This window comes from Ictidomys tridecemlineatus, chromosome 4 (assembly GCF_052094955.1).
Source record: "Ictidomys tridecemlineatus isolate mIctTri1 chromosome 4, mIctTri1.hap1, whole genome shotgun sequence".
NCBI lineage: Eukaryota > Metazoa > Chordata > Mammalia > Rodentia > Sciuridae > Ictidomys > Ictidomys tridecemlineatus.
This window is the reverse complement of record NC_135480.1, coordinates 1,498,108-1,509,144: the sequence shown is the minus strand read 5'-3', so window position 1 is coordinate 1,509,144 and position 11,037 is coordinate 1,498,108. Positions and strand designations below refer to the sequence as shown.

The window sequence follows — 11,037 nt, the reverse complement described above, 5'->3', positions numbered from 1 at the left end:
ACTTGGGGAGGGAGAACAGGTGCCTCTGGGTGGCCAAAACAAGGGGGAGGGACTTCCAAAGGGGCTTTGGGAGAGCCCCAGGATGGAGACAGCTGTGAGGGGAAGAGGCCCGGGGAAGGTGGGCGCCCTGGAGGAGACACCCAGGTGCGACTGCCCTGGGAGTCCTGGGTGCGGTCTGCCCCGGGGTCAGGGCCCACGCTGCAAGCCGCACGACTGGGGACCGGCTCCGCTGGGGCAGGTGGACAGCCTGGACCCCCCTCCCCCCTCCCCTCCCCTCTGGCCAGAGGCTGCGCAACCCGCTCAGCAGCCTGGGATCCCCGGGAGGGGGCGGGACCGGCCCGGCGGGCGCGCTCCCGAGAGCGTGCGTGGTCGGTCGTCCCGCCCAGGCCCCGCCCCCGCGCGCGGCGGCCGCGCCCCACGTGACCGTCCCGGGCAAACAAGCCGGTCAGCTGACTCCCCCGACTGCGCCGTCATCCCGGCTATAAGCGCGCGACCTTTGGGACTCCGCTCGGCTCCGACCCGGCCCCTGTCGCCATGCAGCCCCCCAGCCTCTTGCTGCTCGCGCTCGGCCTGCTGGCCGCGTCCGCCTCGGCCCTCATCAGGTGAGCTTCGGCCGGTGCCGAGGTCCTGCGCCCCTGGCGACCCCGCGCGCGGCTGCTGGAGTGCACCTGTGCCATCTCCACAGCCACCTGCAGGGCCCGGCCCCTAGGGACGGTGGAGCTCTGGGGCGCAGGGTTCTCCAGGGCCCCTTGGCCCCCACCGCCCTGGGGTCGGCCTTGAGGGGACAGGAGGCTTGTGTGACTCTGGCCCACCGAGGGTCTGGGGCTGTGGAGGAGCAGTGCTGGTTCTGGACAGACGTGGTTGGGGGGTCTGTTCTGGGGCGGGCTGTGGGAGGCGGGAGGCCAAGGGCTAGGCCCTGTAGGACTTGCACCCGGGCAAGGCACTCAGCCTCTGGGGACCCCCTTTGCCAGCTGTGAACTGGAGTGAGGCCTTGCGTTTACTCAGGGGGTGCTCCCACAGGCTCTGGATGGAGAGACCCCAAGAGGCACTAGGAGACCCATAAGTCCCAGAGACAGGAGGAGGTTTGGGGGAGTGGTCCAGCTTACCCATCCCGAGGCTGGGGGCTGTGCTCCTGTGGGCGGGGAGTCCTCAAACACACCTGCCTCCCTGTGCTACACGGCCCTCACGCAAAGCCCCACTGCTGTGGGTCTGCTCCCTGTGGGAAGGTGGATGAGGTCATAGGTCTCAGGTGCCTGGGAGCTGGCTGGGGACCAGGGTTGCATGGGACCCATGACAGGCAGTGGCCTGCAGCCTGGGGGCGGGCAGCCTCAATGGGAGCCTTTATGGGAAACAGCCACAGGCCTGAGCGCCACACCCTCAGGCCTCCCCTCTCTGAAGAGGGCCAAGATAGCCTTGGGGATGGGAGCCCAGGCTTTCTGCGGGGTAGGGCAGCTGAGCCCAGGACCCGCAGGCCCCTGGAGGGCGTGTCCATCCTCCTAGGCAAGAATCTGAGGATTTCCAGCCCATCCCTCTTTGATGAGAGCCCTGGGTTCCTAGAGCTCACCCTTGCCTTGCCAGGAAGTCAGCTGTGACCTTGTCCTCAAATACCTGGGTCAGGGAAGAGTTTCATCAAAGCCATTAAAAGCTTAGGCTAGGTCTCCAAGGAGCAGGGAGGCCAGCATCCCCAGGAGACAGGCAGGGACCCCTCATCTCTGCCATTTGATGGCAAAGCCCCACATGTACCAGAACCCCAGAACCCCTGACCTTGGTCTGCAGCACCTCCCAGACAGGCCAGACCCCCAAGGCCATCCTGGAAGACTCCTGGAGAGGGGCTTCAGGTGGGGCTCTTGTGGAGGACACAGTCCTCAAGCCCCTGGGGTGTAGTGCATGTGGGCAGGGGAACAGGGGTGTCAGGGAGGCCTTGGGGATTGGTGATGAGGCCCTGGGATGTCAGGAGGAGCCACCCAGGGGTACCAGACAGACAGTCCCACGGAAGGGAACCATGTTGGTGTGGGGTCCTGGCAGGGAGCGGCTGTGGCCAAGGGGAACAGTGGGATGCCTGGAGGGCTTCAGGCAGGGTGACAGGGGCCATCCTAGCAGAGACCAGAGCAGGTGTGCAGGGAGGACTGGAGACATGGCCTCCCAAGTCCTTTGGAGTGACTGAGGGCTGCTGGGCAGGCATGTGGCTCAGGAGGGGGAATGGTAGGCACACTGGCCTCCAGCTTGCAGGCTTGGAGGTGGGATACAAAGGGGATGGGGCCTCCCAGGACTTTGGCCTGGCCCTGGGGTGCTGATGGGTCACCATTCACTCCTGTGAGGGCAGCTGGACCTGTGGGTTTCCAGCAGGAGTTTGGCTGAGGCCATGCTGAGTTCGAGACATCTGGGGGCAGCATCGAGGGCCATCACTAGGTGGTCTCTGGAGGGGGCTGCCTGAGAGCTGCAGCCTGAGTCCCACCCTGACGTGCTCCACTCCTTCTTGACAGAATTCCCCTGTATAAGTTCACGTCCATCCGCCGGACCATGACGGAGGCAGGGGGCCCCGTGGAAGGCCTGGTCGCTCAGGGCCCCATCACCAAGTACTCCCTGCAGTCATCAGATAGGACCAAGGGGCCAGTTCCCGAGATCCTCAAGAACTACATGGATGTGAGTGTGGTGGGCTGTGCTCCCCGGGAGCAGTGCCCCTCTGGCTCTGCAGCAGCGGCTGAGTCTGCACCTGTTCGGGGGGTGGTGCTCCTGGGCTCAGCACACCCTTTCCTGCTCAGTTGTCCCTGCTGCCAGCCTTCTGGGTCCCTGCTGCTGCTGGCGCTGCACCTTGGGGGTGTGTCCCATTGCCTGTCCCGAGCACTGGCTGCCAGCTCAGAGTTGTACTGTGGTCTCAGCCTTACCACTGTCCAGGGGCACAGATGAACCTGATCAAGTCCAGGGCCCTGAGCCCCGTCATTGGACCCACACACCTGCCTGGTGTAACTAGCTAGAATCTCTGTGGCCTGTCAGTCCTGCTGGGAGGCCTGGGGTGACCCCATGGCACAGTGCCATCACCTCACCATCTTCTCCAGGGCCAGCAGCCCCTCTCCTGCCTCTGTTTTTGAGGGAGAGAGAGGCTCTGAGCCCTGGGCAAGCTTGGCCTGGCCCGCTTGCTTTCCTCTCTGCAACAGGTTCTGGGCCAGAGCCTGGTGGCTCTGGGGCTGCAGGACCATTCTTGGGTGCTTATCTCTGAGTCCCAGGAAGCCCCTCACTGCAGTTCAAACCTGGGCTCTGAGGCCCCCTGCACAGGGGTAGCTGTGCCCTCTGTCCTGCCTGGCCAGAGCCTAGGCTGTGACAGGAAGCTCAGAACACAGGCATGTGACTGGCTCCGAGAGGGGGGGGCTGCCTTTCTGGGCCTTGCTGGCCAGTTCCTGATCCCCTAGGGCAGGCACACACAGGAGGATTTGCTGAGTCACTCCACCCCCCCATGGCCACTTCTCTTGGGGCAGTCAGTGGTCACTGCTGCTCCCTGGAGCCATGTGGCTGGAAAGAAAGGGGTGAGATTGGAACCAGGCTCCCTCCCCAGGAAGAGGGGGCCTGGCAGGTGGGGCAGATCACGCCAAGCTTCAAGACGCTCACCGCCTCCCAGGTCTGAGCGGGCCAAGGCTTTCTCTCAGAGGCACATGACCCTTTGTGCCTTTCTGGTCCCAGAGTTGGTACTGCAGTGCCCTGCGGTCCCTGTGAGCAGATGGGGAAGCAGCCTAGGGCACTTAGGGAAGAGTTGGAGAGTCCGTTGGAGCCGGGGCATTTGGCCAGACCCTCCAAGGCTAGTCACATATGGCAGGAGCAGGAACTGAAGTCCCCAGAGTCAGGGCCTCCTCCTCCCGGGAGGAGCTCACCTCCCTTCTCAGGCCATAGACCCTGCATGGCAGAGGAGTCTGCCCAGATGGCCTTCCCGGGGCTTATGTCCAGGCCCAGCCTGCCCCAGACCAGCCCGACTGCTGGCCTCATCTTCAAGTGCTCTGACCCCACCCTGGCCTCCATGTGTTGGGTTGGGGGTGCTGTGCCAGGGAGGGGTCTGGAAATGCCCGTGCCTGAGTGCTGGGGGCCGAGCCTCTGCTGGAGCCTGTCCTCTGGGGCCTCATCAAGGCTCAACAGGTGGCGGTGGATGCTGGAGCTGGGGTCTGGACCCCAGGGCGCTCTTTCCTCTGGCCTGGACAACCAGGGGACTCTCAGGTTCGGTGGGGACATGGGGTACCTCCCCTTGCCCTGATGGACCCTGCTACCCCTCAGGCCCAGTACTACGGGGAGATTGGCATCGGGACTCCCCCACAGTGCTTCACAGTGGTCTTTGACACCGGCTCCTCCAACCTGTGGGTCCCCTCCATCCACTGCAAGCTGCTGGATATAGCCTGCTGTGAGTGCCCCCACACCCCTTGCCATGCCCGGCTCTGCGCTGCCCTGACCCTTGCCTGTGCCGTGCGCTCGGCCACACGCGGCTGCTGGTCACAGCAGTGCCAGGGGAGGCAGAGGCCATGGCATGGACCCTCCAGGCAGCCAGGGTCTTCCCACTCTTGGGAGCTCACTTCTTCTCCCAGGGAGCTGGGGTTGGTACCCAGCCCTGCTGTTCCCATCGGGCCTCTCTGGGCTACGGCTGGGAGGAGGAGCAGGCCTGGGACCTGCAGGTGGCCCTCACAAAACCTCTTGGGCAATGCACACTCCTCCTCTTAGCCACATCAGACAGGCCGGCTCCTCCACCCTGCCCCAAGGTGACCGCTTTCCGGGTGAACCTGTTCTAGCTGGCCCAGCTGGCCACAGCCTTGCTTCTCCTCTGGCTGGGGACTGTACTGGCCAAGGATGGAGAAAGGTGTGGGCTTGGGGTGTCATAGTCCCCCATCCAGGGGTCCCTGACACGGTGGGCCACAGGTCAGAGCTCAGTCTAACGCTGGGCAGTGGTCCTCGCAACCGATTGGGAGCCTGAGGCTGCAGCAGTGGGCGGTAGGCTGATGGCCTCCTCCCTGTCCCCTGTCCCTGAGCAGGGGTCCACCACAAGTACAACAGCGGCAAGTCCAGCACCTACGTGAAGAACGGCACGTCCTTTGACATCCACTACGGCTCTGGCAGCCTCTCTGGGTACCTGAGCCAGGATACTGTGTCGGTGAGTCCCTGGGTCTTCTCTTAGGACTGGGGCACTCACCTTGGTGACAAGAGTCACGCTTGGGGCACCTGCAGCTGAGGGAGAGGGCGTGGTGACCCGCCCACGCGGCCCTCTTGGAAGGTTGCAGAGCCAGGGAAGCTGTGGGCGGGACTGGCTGTGTGCAGGAGGGGCAGCGGAAGACCCTCCGGGGTTGCAGGGACCTGTGTTCCCTGGAAGTCGGGACAGGGAGCAGCAGGAGGAAGATGGGGCAAGAGCAGGGCTGGCGCGATTGCCACACGTTCCCGAGCAGTCACGGTCGCTCCGGTGCAGGAGGGCTGTCCCTGAAGAGCGAGTGGCAGCAGGCTCCAGCCTGCTGGGCTGGTGGTGCAGGGTGCAGGTGGCTGGGGAGGATTGGGTCTGTTTTGGATGTATTGGGTTTGAAGTGTCAACAGGGTGTCCAGGGACATCTCTGGGGATTGAGGGGGTCTCTCCCCTGCAGCTGGCTGAGGGGTTGGTTGGGGGTGCCGAGGGTGAGATGTGGCAGAAGCCTCTGTGCAGAGCATGTGGGGGAGAGGTCTCTGTAGAGCAGGGGTCAGGGAGACCAGGGCTAGGCCCCATGCCCACCTGCAGGTGAGGGTCATGCAGGCTGGCCCCTGCCCATGGGAGAGGCCAGGCAGCCAGAGACGGTGCTGCCGAGGTGGGGACCAGCAGGGCTCTGGGCCCCTCAGCTGAACAGGACGTTGCCCAACTTGCTGCCCACGCAGCCTCCCTCCGAGCAGCTGCCTCCCACATCCTGCAGGGCCTCTATCTCTGCAGACTGGGAGGGGGTGTGGCCTGGGGTGGTGTTGTGGACATCCAGCCCCTGGGCTTCACGCCTGGGCCTACCATCTTGTCTCCAAGCCTGACCCAGAGCCCTGGCACAGAGGGGTGAGGGCAGAGGTTGGAGCTGAGCCAGGGCCTGCCCCCGTGCTCCCTCCTGCCTCCCAGCTCCTGTGAAAAAGGGCCCTAGCAGCTCCCCGAGAGGGTTTGACCCCACCCTCACACCACATCCTTGTCCCCAGCTGGGTCTGGTGTCCCCAGCCCTTCCGCCTGCCCTGTTTCTGCTTGTCTGGTGGTTGTGATGAGCCTGTCTTGAGCTTCCTAGGCCCAGGGATGATGCCAGGCTGCAGCCAGGGTACTATAGCCTGCTGACCCCCGCCCTGGCCCACAGGTGCCCTGCAATTCAGGTCCTTCCCTAGCTCCAGGAGGCCTCAAGATTGAGAGGCAGATCTTTGGGGAGGCCACCAAGCAGCCTGGAATCACCTTCATCGCCGCCAAGTTCGATGGCATCCTGGGCATGGCCTACCCCCGCATCTCCGTCAACAACGTGCTGCCCGTCTTCGACAACCTCATGGAGCAGAAGCTGGTGGACAAGAACGTCTTCTCCTTCTACCTGAACAGGTCCCAGCTCCCCCCCCCACCTCTCTTGGCTGTGCTTTGGTGGGGTACAGGCTCAGCTAGCCCTGGAGCCCAGGCTGCCCCCAGGCTGTGCCCACAGCCCTGACCTCAGCTTCCCAGCAGGCAGGAATGGACCTCTCTCCACAGACCAGCATCTGGCCTCCTCCTCAGGCTCGCAGGTCCTAGGATCTGGCCTGGTGGGGACAGGGACCGCACAGGGGTGTGGCCGTCCCTGGTTCAGTTGCCTGACACTCCTTGGCTCCAGTGAAGGGCAGTGTGGTCCAGTCTGGGCTGTGGATGGCCCTCAGGGACATGGCTGTGAGCCCTGCTGTGTAACAGGAGTTCTGGGGGAGGGGCATGCCAGGCTGGGCCTCCTCAGGGCTGTGACCTTAGATGATCTTGACAGGCCACCGGGGAGGCCCAGAGTCCCGGGCTCCAGGTGGAGTGCAGCTTAGGGGACCTCTGTCTAGAAGGAACGCTGGGACCTTCCTGCCCGGGAGCGCGTCCTCTGTGAAGCTGCGGCACCAGCACAGGTCCTTCCCCCAGGGGACCTTGTGGGGAGCCTTGGGCCTAGTCCTCTCCTGAGGCTGCTGCCCAAGTTCTCGGGGTCTGTGGCAAGCGAGTGTCCATGGCAGCGTCCCTCCCCGAGCCGTGGCGGCTCACTCCATGTACTCCCTGCCCTGGGCTGCGTGGCCAGGGGGTCTCGGAGCCTAACTCTGACCCCTCCTGGGCATTTCCGGCAGACTTCCAGCCCAGAGCCAACCCCTGTGACTCAGTCCTGCTCCCTCTCCCTCAGCTTAGCCTGGGCCCTCCCCTGGGCCACGTGCTCTGGGCTCTGGGCACAGGTGCTGGCCAGAGACCGGAATGCAGACCATCAGCTAGGATCATTGCCCCAGCACCCCTGGGTGCAAGGGATTGGGGAGGTGAGGAGGGGCACCCCGACCCCCAGGTGTGAGTGCCCAGGCAGGGTCTCAGGGCTGCTGGGCTGGGATTGGGTAGGGGTGGGGGACATGGGACAGAGAGTGCTTCGGGAGGATGAGGCAGTGGACAGCCAGGATTTCAGAGGCCGTGACGGGAGACCAGGCTGGAGCAGGTAGAGCCCAGGTGGGAGGGCAGGGTGAATCTCAGGGCTTCTGAGTGTGGGGACACCCTGGCAGGCCAGCAGGACCCCCAAGGCCAGCTTGTCTCAGGATGTGTGCTGTTAAAGGGGTTTGCTGGACATGGGAACGCAGGTTGGCGTGTTTCAGGAAAGTGTCTCCAGGATGGTGACCACAGAGTGTGGTGGTCTGTGTCCTGCCTGAGTTGCGCCCTGGCTGGCTGTGGGTGGGTGACCCCATGACAGGCCAGGGGTAGGAGACGAAGGCTAGAGGAGCCAGGTTTTGGAGGCCCATCCCCAAGGACTTGGACAGCCCGTAGAGGCTGTCCCGGAGGCCCCAGGCAGGAAGAGCCACTCAGCCTTGGGGTTGTGCCCTGGCCTCCTTGGAAGCCCACCTCAGTCCTTCCTTCTTGGGCTCTCCGTCTGCCCTGCAGCCTTGATCCTGGTCACCCGTGGCTAAGCCTCGGACCCCAGCAGGCTCTTAGGGCAGGAGGGAGGGAGCTCATTGCCCCTCTCTCCCAGGCCTTTCTGTCCCTGGGGGCCAAGAAGCTCCCCGAGGCTGCCCACCCTCCCCGTCCCCGTCCCTCCGTCCTCCTGGTGAATGACACAGGGCTTTCCAGTGCCTGGGCTGGGGGCACTGACTGCCCCCTTTCCTTTCCTCCCAGAGACCCCAGTGGGCAGCCTGGAGGGGAGCTCATGTTGGGAGGCATCGACTCCAAGTACTACAAGGGGTCCCTGTCCTACCTCAACGTCACCCGGAAGGCCTACTGGCAGGTGCACATGGATCAGTGAGTACATGGCATTGCTGTGGGCACTGCGGTGGGTGTTGCACACGGACAGTGCATGGCATTGCGTGGGCACTGTGGTGAGTGGGGCACACGGACAGTGCATGGCATTGCTGTGGGCACTGCGGTGGGTGGGGCACACGGACAGTGCATGGCATTGCTGTGGGCACTATGGCGGGTGGGGCACACAGTGCATGGCATTGCTGTGGGCACTGTGGCGGGTGGGGCACACGGACAGTGCATGGCATTGCTGTGGGCACTGTGGTGAGTGGGGCACACGGACAGTGCATGGCATTGCTGTGGGCACTGTGGCAGGTGGGGCACACAGTGCATGGCATTGCTGTGGGCACTGCGGTGGGTGGGGCACACGGACAGTGCATGGCATTGCTGTGGGCACTGTGGCAGGTGGGGCACACAGTGCATGGCATTGCTGTGGGCACTGTGGCGGGTGGGGCACACGGACAGTGCATGGCATTGCTGTGGGCACTGTGGTGGGTGGGGCACACGGACAGTGCATGGCATTGCTGTGGGCACTGTGGCAGGTGGGGCACACAGTGCATGGCATTGCTGTGGGCACTGTGGTGAGTGGGGCACACAGTGCATGGCATTGCTGTGGGCACTGTGGCGGGTGGGGCACACAGTGCATGGCATTGCTGTGGGCACCGTGGCGGGTGGGACACACAGTGCATGGCATTGCTGTGGGCACTGTGGCAGGTGGGGCACACGGACAGTGCATGGCATTGCTGTGGGCACTGTGGCAGGTGGGGCACACGGACAGTGCATGGTATTGCTGTGGGCACTGTGGCAGGTGGGGCACACGGACAGTGCATGGCATTGCTGTGGGCACTGTGGTGAGTGGGGCACACGGACAGTGCATGGCATTGCTGTGGGCACTGTGGCAGGTGGGGCACACAGTGCATGGCATTGCTGTGGGCACTGTGGTGAGTGGGGCACACAGTGCATGGCATTGCTGTGGGCACTGTGGCGGGTGGGGCACACAGTGCATGGCATTGCTGTGGGCACTGTGGCGGGTGGGGCACACAGGCCCCAGGGGCGCATGGCCTAGCCCCTCCCTGTGACTGCCCAGCTTGCAGCCCCTACTGGCTCAGGCCTGGGAGTTCAGGTGGGAACTGGCCCTCCGTTTCCACTCTTGCCCTCTCCATCTCCTTTTCCCCCATCACTCCCAACCACTCATGGCAACTTGTGAGTCAGGTCACCCTGAGAGAGAAGAACAGGCTGTCCTGCAAGATGGAGTCAGGGTGGGGGCCCCAGTGGACTGGCCCAGTCGGGGACTCACGCCTTCCTACCCCACAGGATAGAGGTGGCCAATGGGCTGACCTTGTGCAAAAAGGGCTGTGAGGCCATTGTGGACACGGGCACCTCCCTTTTGGTGGGCCCTGTGGATGAGGTGAAGGAGCTACAGAAGGCCATCGGGGCTGTGCCGCTGATCCAGGGCGAGGTGAGCTGCGGGGTGGATGGCCTTGGGCAGGCGGGGGGCTGGGCCTGGGCCTGCGCCTGATACCTCCCCGCCCCCCAGTATATCATCCCCTGTGAGAAGGTGGCCAGTCTGCCCAAGGTCTCGCTGCGGCTGGGAGGCAAAGACTACACCCTGTCCCCGGAGAGCTACACACTCAAGGTGAGCGGGTGGCCGGGGGCCCTGGCCTGGCACTGGGAGGGGCCCAGTGACCACCATGCTGACCCTGTGGCCTTGCAGGTGTCACAGGGTGGGAAGACCATCTGCCTGAGCGGCTTCATGGGCATGGACATCCCCCCACCTAGCGGGCCACTCTGGATCCTTGGTGACGTCTTCATCGGCCCCTACTATACCGTCTTCGACCGGGACAACAACAGGGTGGGCTTTGCCGAAGCCACCAAGCTCTAGCTCAGCCCCTGTGCGCCAGCAGAGCGATGGACCAGAGTCCAGTAGGAGGAGGCCGGCCAGTCCCCAGCACCCTGGCCTCTCCCCACTCACACACGCACACTCAGCACCGTGGCCCGCCTGCGCCATCTCACTCTCGCCCTGTGGTTCCCTCCTGGGTTCAGAAACACTGCCTCTCTCCGCGGGGGGCGCGTGCCAGGCCCGGCCATGGATCCGTCTCGCTCACTTGGAGCACCCAACCTGGGCTTGGTGGCTGCCAGGTGTGTGTGTCCTGGGAGCCTCCCCCAGCTCTGGCAGCACCTGCAAGTCTGAGTCCCCTCCCTGGGGCAGGCTGTCCTCCAGGGTCCTCCTCCAGAAAGCTGCCCCGCAGGAGGCCCCTCTGCCCAGCCTGGGGTCCCGCCAGCTCTGCTGCTCCTCACCCCTGAGTGTCCTGGCTGCAGAGGCCTGAAGACAAGAGGAGGAACAGGAAGACCAAAGCCATCCTTGGGGGCCTGTGGGGCACCCTGGGGTCTGTCACCACCTGGGGCAAGGGCCAGGGTGTCTGGGGCCATGCTGGCCTTCCTTTGGTGACCTCTGCTGCCCTTCTCCTGGTCAGCCAAGAGCCACAGTTGACATGAAAATATAGTTGTTGGGCCTGTTCCTGTGTCCGCGTGATTTGTGCTCCCCAGAGGCTGATCTCCGGCAGGGCGGGGGAGTGGGGGCTGGTGAGACACCTGGCAGACTGAGGGCTGGGGGGCAG

General features: G+C 64.3%; 1 protein-coding gene across 1 annotated transcript; it reads left to right on the top strand.

Annotated features, from left to right (window-relative positions):
* Nucleotides 1-421: 421 nt before the first annotated feature.
* Ctsd (cathepsin D) lies at nucleotides 422-10,936 on the top strand. The gene is made up of 9 exons (XM_005340760.4): nucleotides 422-602; nucleotides 2,484-2,643; nucleotides 4,258-4,381; nucleotides 5,004-5,122; nucleotides 6,312-6,541; nucleotides 8,300-8,422; nucleotides 9,734-9,878; nucleotides 9,957-10,055; nucleotides 10,134-10,936. Exons 1-9 carry the CDS (start codon nucleotides 535-537, stop codon nucleotides 10,299-10,301), a joined length of 1,236 nt encoding a protein of 411 aa, XP_005340817.1. The 5' UTR covers nucleotides 422-534; the 3' UTR covers nucleotides 10,302-10,936.
* Nucleotides 10,937-11,037: the final 101 nt, after the last annotated feature.